This window comes from Platalea leucorodia, assembly GCF_965183815.1.
Source record: "Platalea leucorodia genome assembly, chromosome: 19".
NCBI lineage: Eukaryota > Metazoa > Chordata > Aves > Pelecaniformes > Threskiornithidae > Platalea > Platalea leucorodia.
The window spans coordinates 6,561,070-6,574,525 of record NC_138841.1 but is presented as its reverse complement, the minus strand read 5'-3'; the positions used below and the strand labels follow the sequence as shown (position 1 = coordinate 6,574,525).

Here is a 13,456-nt window from a genome sequence, read left to right as displayed (position 1 = left end):
CCCATAGGCTGGGACCACCAACCAGAGGAGCCCACACATGGTGGGAAAGGGAAGAAGAGACAGTTGTGTCTCTGATGGAAGCAGACACTTAAAGGGGAGCAGCCCCCTATTTCTCTTGCATATAACAGGTGGAACGCACATCGGCTTCATCTGGTGGAAGAAGGAGGGCCTGAGACAGGGGTCACAATACAGTGGCGAGGGTTACCATGGTATAAATAAAACAACCCTTGCTTAAGATCAGCATGCAACATAAATGTTCCCAGTAGCAGCTGGTGTTGATGGCTTCAAGGAAGGAAGTGTGAGATCATTTGCCGTGGGTACATCCTGATCAGTAAGTGGCTGGCTTATGCTGCCATGCACATTATCATATTCTTTGAACCTAATTTTCATGATTAGAGACTGCACTACTCTGCCACTCCAACAGCATGCTCCGATATTAGTAAGAAATAAACTTATAAAAGCCTTATATTTGTTGTTCTTCTGTTCTTCCAAGATTGAACATGAACTTACATATGCAATACAGGGTGAGGGGTGAACTTACACAGCCATTACACCTGAAAACGCTGTTGCAACAGACATGGATTGGCATTCAGGAACTGGCTGGGCTTCCTTCTCCAAAACAAACACTTACTCATGGTAGATTTTACTGAATTATGGTTTAATTTCATAATCTACTGTTGCTATGTCTGTACAACATTGTACAAAATATAATCAAAAAGAACATTTCAGCCCCGCATAAATGTTTGACTGGCTGTCTGAGGATCCAGTGGCTTTGCGTCTTTGATTTAGACTCTCCTGCCTTCCAGATGCCGTCATCAAAGCACCTTTGGTGGCAAGGCAGCAATGCCATACATTCGTACAGTCATCATAACATTTTTGCTTCCCGGTCTCCTCCTCCGCTCAGTGATGGAATCCCCCAGCCACGGCAGAAGATCTCTGGTGGTACCTCAGATTTCTGGTCAAACATGGAAGATTTTTTAACCTCTTTTTGCATTAGGCAAAAACATTCTAGCAATGTCATGAGGTAGGGGCAGTTATGTTTCAAAGGTGATACTAATGTGGTAGTTCAGAACTGATACATCCTTTTTTACAGCACTTGCTATAGTAGGTTTTTTAAGTACAGCATTGATCTGCTCACGCTAATACAACTGGTTCTAGATTTCCATTCATCCCCATCAATGCATTTTCACTGTGAGTAGCTCTACCCCATGTTAGCCTAGTCTGAGAATTTATGTCTTGTCCAGGTAAAACTAGCAGGTAGATGCTCTTTTCAACTTAGGGGTTAAGGGAAACAATATACTTAGCTGCTACTGGTAGTGGAATACATGCAGAACTGCTTCTACCAGAATTAGGAAACCTGCTGAGAATGACATGGAGTCTAAAATGATTGCTTCGGATTAGAAAACCACATGCTAAAAGGGCAGCTTCATAGATCTCTGGTGTCAAGACATATTCTTGTTGCAGCCTGACAGCAGGTGAGTGGCGTGGCAGAATGATCTCTCATGCCTGTGTTCTCCATGGAAAGTTTCATTTTGGCCAATTATTTTTCCTCTCATCTTCTCTGTTCCTGAAGCTTCTCATCTGTGTTTTAAAGGTCTAGTGGAAAGCCATGATCATTACAAAAAGATACAATTCTCTTAAAGCTTTTCTCCCCATTTTGACTACAATGCAGCATCATGTTCAAAATGCAACTACTGGATCTGAAAAATAAAACACTCAGACTATAATGCACAGCTGAAAATAAATACATAGCCTTCGTATAGAGCCAGTTCTCAGTGAAAACCTTCTCATTTGCATAGTAGTGGAGAGATGTTCTCAGGAAGGTCATGCTACAGGGTGGAGTCTGAAAATAAGAGAAAGAAAGAAGTGGCTCAATATTGTAATGAGGGAGGTAAGTCTGTAAGGTACACTGGCAAGGGGACCTGAAATGCTACTGGGCCAAAAAGACCAACAGTGTGCAAAAGGATTACAGGGATTTAACTGACCCATTTCTCCACTCGTATAATCCCAATGAGGTATTCTGAATTAAAAGGCAAATATTTGACTCAAAGTAAAGGATATTTCATAATGAACTGAGTAAAACTGCCAGCAATATTTATCCATAATTATATCCACCATGCATTTATCCTCAATCAACTACACTGATTCTCTATTCACATCAGGATCCCCAATGGCCCCGTTTAACTCATACCACGTTCCTCTCTCTCCTCCCTTCTCATTGCCTTTGGCCACCTAACACCAGCTTTTTCCTCACTGCTTCACCTAACCTTGCATATCTTGCAGGATCTTCTATTCTGCAGCTCCTGCACTGTAGAAAAATCTAACCTAGATATTATCTTATTAAATGAAGATGGGATATTTGTTCCTAAAATATTTGCTCAAGGTCAACCAAAACCTCTGGCTCATGTAGAAATCAAGTGTTTTTCCCATGTCTGCCTTTTCATTCCTATCTCTGTTTTATACTTGATCACTAGTAGGTTAATTAAAAATTCAATAAAGCAGTCCAAATACACACTGCCTTACAGGACATCACACTTGTCAGTAAATAAAGCTGCACAGCTACCATTTACAAGGCATCTTGACAGCAATGACATATCTTGACATCACACGATGAAGGAAGAGAAGCATTGTTACCTTTAATAGTGAGGGAGGCTTTGCTGAATGCACGGCCCAATTCATTGGTGGCTTCTACCTTATATTCTCCTACATCCTGTTTGGTGACACCTAGGACAACCAGGGAGCAGACACCAAAGTTGTTTGTACAAAGATAGTTGGGATCATTGGAGAGGTCTCTGCTGTCCTTGTACCACGTGATCTTTGGAGGTGGATGGCCTCCAACCGCACAGCTCATACGGCACTCACTCCCAGTAGTCACCACATGAGGCTTCAATGGGACGAGGAATCTCGGGGGCTGGTTTTGATTAACTCCCCTGTATTTTGGTTGTTTGACTTGAAATTCAGCTGTAAAACAAACAAACAAACAAACAAACAGCAACATAAAAACACACCCTGAGATACTGCTTCACAGCAATACAAGTCAGGGATTAAAGGACTGGTTTTCAATCACGACACTTGGTTGTGCACTGCAAATTGCCAGAGATCCCATGCACCTATGGATTGTAACCTGTGGTTCTTCTCAAATTAGCCAGAATTTAACTTTGAAGTCAGAAACTTTGGTTTCTGCAAAACTTAAGCCTTAGATTTTGCTGGGAATTAATTTTGTGGCAAATTACATGATATAATGGCTGGAAATAAGGGATCTATCTGCAGAATGTCCATGCAGAAAGGACAAGCCTTCCCTGCCAAACTGGAATTTCTTAGGGTATCTCTATGCATTCTTGTTCTGGGCAACTCAACGTTCACAGGAGGAGACCCCCATTTCAGGATGGTGTGTTAGAAACAATAAAAGAAACAAAGCATGACAACACACAGATAACTATTTGTAAAACCTGTTTTACCTTTTGTTTTTCGAATCTTCCAAGGCTGCACAGTGTCAGACGGACCACTGGCTCCCAAGCTATTTTTTGCCACAACCCTAAAGTAGTAGTCCCGGCCCGGGATCAGTTTGGTGAATGTGAACTTGTTGGTGTAGATCAGGTCACCCACCAGCTGCCACAAGCCCTTCTGTGATTCACGTTTCAGGACTGTGTAGTAGAGATTATTTTCCCATTTCTCAGATGCTGATGGCTCCCAGGTTACTGTCACTGTATTTGGCACATTCTCCTCCAGTTGAATAGGTCCAGGCGGTTGTGGGATATCTGTTAGATGAAGGCAAATAATATCAAAGGAAAAGTGGCACAGTACAGAACCGTGAAAATTTTGAGTCCATTCTGTGTCTGGGGGCTAGGTAAACATCCTGGTCGTTAGAAGGGACAAAAAATTGATTCCTTCTCCATGAGCTCATTTGCTATTAATTGAACTTCTGCTGCATTACGTCTGCATTGCTGGGCCTCCTTCCATTCTTACGGGGAGGAGATGAGGGCTGGTACAGCTAAACTGTTTCACCTCTTAGGGAGCCAGTGTATAGAGCTGTAGCTATGACTAAACGTCCTACCGCCTGCTGCTGACTATCCTTAGACTGTTACGAAGAGCATGAACTGCTCCCCAGTGGTTTGCACTATCCATCTGCGTCACCTTGCCTTTTTAAGCAGAGGCACTCTGGAAGACGGGTGTAATTTTAATCAGTAGATTGCTCTGTCCTGCAGACACGGCCAAGTGATATCACAAAGCGGCCAGACTGAATCTCATGGAAAATTGTACTCTAGTTCTCCCGGCGCCTGTGTGGCTTAACTGCATCAGAGCTCACCGTGCTGAACTGTGTGCGTTGCCTACTCTCTATTTGCAGTAAATCTGCATGTATATATGGTAGCAAGTGAGTTACCTGTAACTTGAACTTGGAAGCTGAATGTTTCTCTTTTTCCTAACCCGTTCTGGAGCTCAACGGTGTAGATGCCGCTGTCAGTGAACTCAGCTGCTCCAATCAGCAGCTGGGTGGTACCATCTTCGGTGTTAACTGTAGCCCGGTTTGGAAGAGGAAGGCCATCCTTTAACCAGGTCACCACTGGGTCTGGAGATGCCTGTAAAAGAACAACACGAGCTATAGCCCGCTTGTTTTGCCTCCAGATTGCATCTTTACGTCTGTAGTTTCATTATCTTGTCCCAAATGTATACTGATATGACACGGTAAAGTAATATTTAGAAATATGGATCGAAGATGGATGTAAGAGCCCTGGATAAAGGGCTACTCTAAAGTCTTTTGTAACTTTTCTCTTTCTCTGTGTCTTTTAAGAATGTTATTGTAGTAAGGTGTTCAGGGTAACTATGTCAAACAAGGTGTGCTAGATCAAGAACAACAGATGACATCAGTAGTTAGTATTTTCTACTTTTAAAAAGATCTGCTGGTTTTGGAAAGAAAAGACATCCTCAAAGTCTTTCTTTCCATTGTGCCATCTTTGGTCTCTGTTCTCCAAGAGATTAGGAGAAAGGCCAGCAAATACGCACACTTTGCCTTCATCAACCTGTTCTTGACATCCCAGACTTCACCTGTGTTGTTCCAAGCTTACATCAAAGCACGCTTCTGTCAGTGCATGCCTATTTCTCAAGTCATACAGCTCAAGTCCTGCTGCTTAGTAAGACAAACACAGTCAAGAGGATGTTGCTCGAAACGCTACCCCAAGGCCTTCTGAGGGAGTCAGAGGAAACCAACTGATTTTTAAACTCCAAGTATGACAGATTAGTACCAGATGATGATAATATTGATACGGTCGGAGGGACAGCATTGTGCCTTGTTTGCAGAGGTTAATGAATGACCATAATCTCATAAAACACCAATGCCAAGAGTTAGAGCTGAATTCTTGTTCATGGTTTCCTCAGGCAGAAAGCATCCACAGCAGAGGCAGGTTAAAGGATTTGTCCCGTGTCTTGTAAACAGAATTCCATGCCAAGAAAACAGTAGCTCAGTTTTCATGTCTGCTATTGACTACAACATAAAAACAGATGGGAAATTCTTACAAACACATTTGACTACTTACTTCAAAGGGAATATTCACTCGGATGGTATTTCCTGCTTTTATAATCAGAAAGCTTTTCACTGTGTCATCTATTAGTAACCGGGGAGGAACTGGAAAAGACAGTGATTACAATAAAAAGTTGTACGTTATTTCAGAGTCTCTGGCTGACAAACTCATACGCAAGTGTTCGATACCCCTAACACCTTTCCAACAGCTAGTCTGCAGGCTGTTGATAAACTCCTGTGGAAAAAAAAGCTCTTTGATTCAGAACTAGAGTTTACACCTTTCAAATTTTATTACTACTTATTTATCACTATGACTAAGCAAGGGGAAATGATGTAAAAATACATTCACAACAATGTTTGTCTACATGTGATGTCTCAAGCATGGAGAAACTGGCTCTTTGACACACTTTACCCCATCACATGGATAATCTTTTGTGTAAAATGACATCTGGGGACAAGGAAATTGCAATGGACGTTTATGAAATACATGTGCGATACAGAGTACAGAACAGCCTTGGGAAACCGGTCTGAGTTTACTAAAAATAATGGGGTTTAGAATTTAAAATATATTTTTTCTCTTTTCTCTTTTCATCAATATAAATTGTATTTAGTATTTCCAGGTTAAAACAGAAAAAACTGCTTCCCAAATGGACTTATATTCATCTGTATACTGACTGATTATAAAAGAGAGTCTCCAGGCATAGGCCAAAAGTAGACATTTTCCCCTAGGACCCAAGTTAAGGAAGATGAATCCCTCACAGAATCTCTTACTTCTGTATTTCTGCAACATTCCCAAACAGCAGGAAATAAGACCAGACCTACAGATTGTAAATGAAGATGAAAAAGTGAAAATGGTGAAAACTTTCAAACTAGAAAATTAAAAAGGAAAGTAAAGTTCACAAAAATCAGCATAACAATTGTGATTTAAGAGAATGAAATAAAAATGTTTAATTCCACAAGACGGTATAAAGAGAGACTGAAAACTCTATTTTTCCCCTAAAAGAGCATGGGTAGGCATAAGGTATGTGCGGTTTCTGTCTGGTGATCATGACTGTGGTATAGCTCCGCACAGGAGGCAAAATGTAAATCTGCAGAGAAAATACAGTTTTGGGCGTTTTTTTATCATAATGAGTCTTTAGCATGAGCTGAACACAGTGTGCTGCACATTTATTATCAGCTAAATCTTCAGAATTTCCTGATGAGGTGACCAAATAAGACCATATTCTAGAGGAGCAACATAGTACTTGTCCTCCTGCTACAGCCTGGGACTTGAAAGAAGCTCATCACAGTGACCTACAGACCTTGCCAGCACCCCTTTACCTATAGAATGACCTCTTTCATTCTGAAAGCAGCCCACTTTGACTTACCCACAGGGGGAGCGGCTTCGATGCAAGCTTCAAGCTCTGCAGCTTCTCCTGGGCCACTGTCATTGAGGGCTCTCACACGTAGGAAGTAGATCTCCTTGGCTTGGAGGCCTTTAACTGTGTAAGCAGTCACCTCTATGGGAAGACTATTGCATTTGGTCCAGTTGGGGTTGTTAGAAGACCGCATCTCCACCTCATAGCCTTTCACATCACTCCCATCGTTTGCTTCAGGTCTCTTCCATGTCAAGGTGACACTAGTGCTGTCACTGCTGCTCACTTTAAGGTCTTGCACTTGCCCTGGAGATTCTGAAAAGAGAAATTTTATTTAAACTATTTTTCTAGGATTTCTGTCCCCTCTTTTCAGTCACTTCCTGAGATTCCCCAACATTCCTGAAGTGCACTGGATATCCGCCCTGCTGTCTTGCCTCCACCTTGTCCCAGCTCTTCAAAGCTGGACCCAGGTGCCTGCTCCTGCCAGCCATACAGCACAATCTGCAACACTCCTGAAACAGTCTGCAACCCATCCTGAATACTTCTCCACGCTGCACATAACTCCCACAGAGGGACCCTGCCACATCTGGACTTAGACATCACATGGGAAATCCTTCCGTTCCTTCCTCATGCTGATAGCGGATTCTCAGCCACGAAACATTCCCCGATTATTTGATCTTTGTCTTCACATACTTTTACAAAGCACTTAAAAACATCGCCTCTCCCCTAACATTGCCAGTCTACATCGCCAGCTTTACGTATGCCCAAGCCAGAAGGGTGGGGGGCAGCGCACTTACTCAGGGAATCCCGCGCAAAGACAGGCAGCGACGGTTCACTGGCATCTCCTATGCCAGCAGCATTGACAGCTGCCACACGAAATTCATACTGCAGACCTTTCTTGAGATTGGTCATTTTCAGCTTCTTGTCTGCAGAAAGAAAAGGAGCGTGTTGGCTCAGGTGAGCGGTTCCCCAAGCAGGAAAGGGTGTGACAACAGTGTTGTCCTTTACTCCACGTAGAGCTATGGACTGAATAATTCTCAGGAGCTGTTGCTGATTCCCTTGCCCTTCTCTATCCTAGTGCATGTGTACTTCTGGGATGCGTATATTGTATTCCCTTTCAGATCAAACAGTATTTGAGAGCTATTAAGTTAGAGAAAGGATAAATACTGCTTTTCCTTATGGGATAATCCTAAACTCTTCTGTACCAGATAAGGAGTCCTAGCTTGCAACTGATAGATAATTGATAGCTATAGTCAAAACACACTTTGGAGCTCATACACATCACTTGGGTTTCTTTATCTTCCTTGCATTTATAAATTCTTGTCTGCCAAGTTCCTAGCATGAGGACTAAGGACAGTAGTTCTATTTGTGAAGACTTTAGTTCCAGAAACTGAAGATATCCGTTTATCTATAGAGGAGCTGTGTCCCAGGATGCAGCAGTGAGCTCCTCTACACTCTTCTACAGCCATATGCTTGCTCACCATCTAGAAGAAAATCATAATCCTCTTCCCAGGCATTCTGGCAAGCTGTATATAAAAACAAGGCCCGGCTTTGCTATGGCACAGCTGTATAACCTTACTTGTGAAAAAACACGTACACTAGAGCTGTGAAAGATAAGAAGGTAAAACTTCAGACAGGGGTAATATGGTTGTGATGGGGACAGTCATTAGGTGAAGAATTCAAGAGGAAAGACACTGATGTGAAAAGGTATAGAATCCTATGCAGAAAGCAAGGAGTTAGAAGGCAGCAACTCCACAAAGATCAGCGTGTTACCTCCTGAACCCAGCTGACCTTTGTGTCTTCTTCAAGCCTTCCAGTCTGTCCCAGGATTTAAGCTACCTACCTGCTGTAGGCACATTGTTGACCGGCAGCCAGGTCGTGGTACCCTTCTTGCGTTTTTGAACGATGTATCCCACAATTCGGGAACTGCCAGTTTTACGAGGTGCTTTCCAGGATATTGTGATGGAGTCTCTGCTGGCACTGACAATCTCAGGGGGATCTGGGGCACCAGGTGAAGCTAGAAAGAGATCAGTGTTTCATTAGCAGGTATATTTTTATTGCAGGATAAGAAAGTGTTCTGTGTCATTTCTTCTTCCAGTTTCCCCAAGGTATTCATATGGAGGTGTTTTGAAAACCTGACTGAGACCTGAAGCTGTGTATCCTACTCCCCACACCAACAGGATCCAGCATGGATCTCTGTTCCTGAATATTGTTTTCATGAATGACCTGCTGTCATCACCACCGACAATTCCACTGTCAGCCTATGGAGTAAGGCATGTACCTTCTTAAATGGTAGGAAAAGTCAGCATTACTCGTGCTTTTAATGACAGAAACTGGAAAGAGAATGAATTTTCTTATCTCTCTGCACTCAAAATGCAGGGCTTCTCATGATCATGAGAAGGAGAATGTAGAAGGAAGAAAAATAGAAATAGAATAGAGCATTGCTTTAGTACTAGTCATGCTCACGGCAAAACTGTTCTAGTGTTTACATTCACTGAAGAACAAAGAATAGAATTAGTTTGGAAATCAGGGGAATGAAACGGTCATACTGAAAAATGCTGCACATATGGAGACACTCCTTTGCCTATGGAGTTAAGAAAAAGCCTCACATGTTCCCTTTGTAGCCATTCTGGGAAAAATTTTCTCTGATCTTGGTGCGTATTGCATTTCCCCCATGAAACTTGCTTTCCAATTGAGAATGGAGCATAACTGAGAACGTAACACCGTCTCACTCAGCATCACCAAAGCCTACAATAAACTTCTAGTCTCAATGTGCAATCTCCACAGATTTGTGTGAAGACTTCACAGCTGTGATTCAAGTTTGGATTTGTAGAAATATTCAAAATTCAGTGAGTTTTCTTTGATGTCAGCTTTGATAATGAATTTCCCAGATAGCTGTCAAACACAATTATGAAAAGTTCTTCCTTACCTTTACTGACAGCCTTCACTTCATCTGATTCCAGCGCGTCACTAGTTCCCTCGGCATTCACAGCTCTCACCCTGAAGTAGTAGCTCATGTCTTGTTCCACTTTGTTAGTAGTGAAGGTAGTACAGCTCCTGGGGGTTTCTCCCAAAGTCTCCCAGTCGTTCTTACCTACCTGCTGTCTCTCGACAATGTAGCTTTGCAGTGGTTTGCCCCCATCGTCCTTTGGGGGCTTCCACTGAATGGTGATGTCATTTGCAGAGCTTTCCACAATTTTGATGGGTCCTGCAGGTGGCTGTGGCTTGTCTGAAAAGATGAACACAGAGAGACTATGAGTTGGCTCCAGACCCAGCCATGCTCCTGGGTTTGGAGCAGACACTGTTTCTTGCTCAGCAGCTAGGAGATTCAGTTTCTGATGGAATACATGCATAGTTGCAGAACGAGGGCTAGGCACCTGAATTGCCTCTTCAATACTTCCACTTTTCTAACTTTTGATAAGTGTGGGGGAAGCCAGACTCTTGCTCCATGGGCTAATTGTTCTCATAAGGACTGCCCCGGTTCAGCTGGCTGATAAGGAAGAACACCATTTCTGGTCTTCCAAAAGAGCACAGAAATTTATGGTAGGCTGAATTTAGCCTTGATAATCTATTTTAGATTTACCTGTTGCGCATAGTCCCATCTCCCACACTCGCCCAAAATTCAAAACTCAGCTGCTGAGGCCATGCAAAACCAAACTAGATTTGTGTCACCTTGTACTAAAGGGCAAGAAAAATGTCAGCAATCTTTGCTTGTACCCCAATTTAGTGGAAAATTACAGTCTTGTTCATCTTGGAATACCCAGTAGCTCCAAATAAGACTGTCACCAGTGTTAATGGGTTCCCTGCCTAAGCTTTACAATGAAAGTCACAGTGGATGTTACGGGGCTCTTACCTATCACCACGAGCTTTAAGTTGATCTCCAGGACCCCACTGTCGTTCTTCAGCCTGACTTTGTAATCCCCACAGTCCTTTCTCTCACTGCTGGAGATGGACAGCATGGTACAGGTGTCTGTTTTGTCAACGCGAATCCTTGTGTCATCTGCTAGCTCCATTCTGTCCTTCAGCCACGTTGCTCTGACTGGCAGCCGGCCCTCAAAAGGGATCTTGATCTTTACTTTCTCCCCTGCCTTGGCCACAGTAGGAACACTCGTTAAGTTTTTGAGCAGAACTTTGTCAACCTTTGGAGGATCTAAGCAGATGATACAAGGTCATTAAAAACTGCAATTCAAAGAGGATAAGGCTCACCTTGGAGGGAAGGGCTTCCCTCATGATGCTGCCAATAATGCTTAGAAGCTCACAACATTTGGACCTTCACCTTTAGTTGCATGCTCAGTGCTTCACATAGATACATGTACTTTGCTACAGGATAATTATCACAACGTATTTGTGGTATCATACTGTCCTTTTGACTGGAGCAAATTTCTCATGGGCAATACACTAGACACAAGAATGAAGAATCTGGTCTGATAAAGTGTTATGTGCACCCCAAAATCTTTGAGTTAATAATGGTAGATATTCAGGAAAGCTCCCTGGCGTTCCAATTTGTAAATACAAAATGCATGAACCTGTACAAAAACTCTCTCCCATTTACATGGTGATTCTTTACAATAAAGTTGTCTCAATAACCAGCTATAGGTCTCTGACAAAACGTATTACGTTTCAAGCACATTAAGGCTAGCATGCTGCATTGGTAGTTTGAATAGACTCACCTTCAACAAAAATTGAAGCTCCAGTTTTTATATCTCCACCTTCAAACCTGTATTTCCCAGCATGAATATCTTCCACTTTGTTAATAATTAGTTTGTGGACTAGACCTTCCTTTTCAAAAAAGACTCCATCCATGCTTGTTAACTACAAGGTAAAGCACAGAGACCCATTCTTAAAAAAAAAAGAAAAAAGGGCAATCCAAACTTAAACAGGAGAGATGCAAATTTGAAATGTAATTGAAAAGACTTATGAATGACAGGCATGTTTAATTACAGTAATATTCTGGGATTACTCATCTGGTAACATTGCATGTAAGCATCGTCAACATACTCCCCACAAAGACTTGATTCAAAGTCCATTAAAATAAATTTTAGTCAAATCTCCAAGCTTTCTCTCTCTTTTGTCTAAATGACAAAACCTTTGGCCCATGCTCGAGTGTGACACCCCAGAACTACAGTATCACCTGGATCCCACAACTGGAATTACTCTTCAGCATTGTTTTGGAACACAGAATATGATGTCTATGCCTGACCTTAAGCACTAATTTGAAAGAGTACTCTTCGCATTATGTCTGCCTGAAGGATCCTTTGAAGATTTTCCCTCGCTTTTTGCGTATTTCTCTCATTCACCAAGGAAAAGAAAAAGGATTACATTGCAAGGAAGAGACCCACACCACCTCCACCCATGAAAAAGAATGGAAAACACAAAGCCTCCTGTTGTCAGCAGGAACGGAAATGTCTTGCAGCAAGAAGAGGGAGAAATGTTGCTAGGTTTCTATTGGAAATTTTATCATCAACAGGCTCCTGCAGAATCCTTCCAGGGCCATACTCAGACTATAGTAAGACTGGCAGAGGGAAGGACACCTTGACATGGCACTTGATAAGAGGTAGAGCCAGAGAGCAGAGCATTGCTAACTGAAGAAAACAGTAGCTAGAGGACACCTACCTTTAACCCATCTTTAAACCAGGTTCCTGTCACATCATCTTTACTGACAGTGCAAGACAGCTCAGCTGGTTCCCCTTTCAGGACTCTGACATCAAGTAACTGTTTGTTGAGATGACAGCGTGGTGCTGAACATTCAGAAAAGAAAACATTGAAAAGATGTTAAGTCTGTGTTACACTGACAGAGAGAAATGTAGAGATGAAAATGCATATGCACGTGAGGAGAAAAGAGAGCTTTTTAAAAACTATATGCTGTAGCCACAACGGGCTTTTGTACCACAACACTGTGGGCCAGCTGGCATAAACTCATTGCACGGAAGGGATGAGCCAGCTGGCCTGCGTACAACACAGTCCTAACATCAACCTAATGGGCAACGGATTCACCACAAATCACATTCTCCATCTACAGATTTGTTATTTTAAGTCTATGCTAATTGTCTTGGCTCCCTCTACAGCCAGTGGGAAAAAATAGGCTACTCCAGCATATGGGTATACCACTTCATCATTCTTTTCCTCGGCATTGCCCAGATACGGGGCTGCCCAACCAGTTCCCCCTGAACAGCCCCACGTCCCACTGTTCTCCAGCCCCTGCATTCCTCTTTCCTTTCCCAAGTTCTCCTCCATTAACATCCTCATCCCCTCTCTAATAAACACCCCACTTCCTTGCCCATTAACTCCAATTTTGTTGATTTTACTTCCTTATTTATGTTTTGGTTGCCTTGATCATTTCTAACTTGTCAGCAACTCCATTAGACGAGTATTCCCCTTTGGTTGTACATATGAAGTTTCTCATTTCTACAATTTTCACACTATCGTCTTGCTAGTGTAGCCACCGGTCATAGTCAAATGGCTGCATACACATTACTTTCCTTTTACTATAAGTAACACCTTATTACTTCTGGTGTTACAAGAGAAAAGAGCTCTTTACGTTAGGCCCTATGTGCCTATTAATCCAATATAAGCAGGCACAGATTTA

General features: G+C 42.4%; 1 protein-coding gene across 1 annotated transcript in view; it reads right to left on the bottom strand.

Annotated features, from left to right (window-relative positions):
• Positions 1 to 643: 643 nt before the first annotated feature.
• The window catches only part of IGFN1 (immunoglobulin like and fibronectin type III domain containing 1), a 33,694-nt gene continuing 20,881 nt past the window's right edge, over positions 644 to 13,456 (bottom strand). The window contains exons 13-24 of the mRNA XM_082330319.1: positions 12,484 to 12,608; positions 11,541 to 11,682; positions 10,724 to 11,020; positions 9,800 to 10,099; positions 8,714 to 8,887; positions 7,668 to 7,796; positions 6,883 to 7,185; positions 5,532 to 5,620; positions 4,382 to 4,577; positions 3,459 to 3,758; positions 2,635 to 2,961; positions 644 to 1,843 (exon numbers count right to left, since the gene is read on the bottom strand). Of these exons, the coding sequence (XP_082186445.1) occupies positions 1,830 to 1,843; positions 2,635 to 2,961; positions 3,459 to 3,758; positions 4,382 to 4,577; positions 5,532 to 5,620; positions 6,883 to 7,185; positions 7,668 to 7,796; positions 8,714 to 8,887; positions 9,800 to 10,099; positions 10,724 to 11,020; positions 11,541 to 11,682; positions 12,484 to 12,608 (2,396 nt within the window). The 3' untranslated portion in view covers positions 644 to 1,829. The remainder of the gene's footprint in view (positions 1,844 to 2,634; positions 2,962 to 3,458; positions 3,759 to 4,381; positions 4,578 to 5,531; positions 5,621 to 6,882; positions 7,186 to 7,667; positions 7,797 to 8,713; positions 8,888 to 9,799; positions 10,100 to 10,723; positions 11,021 to 11,540; positions 11,683 to 12,483; positions 12,609 to 13,456) is intronic.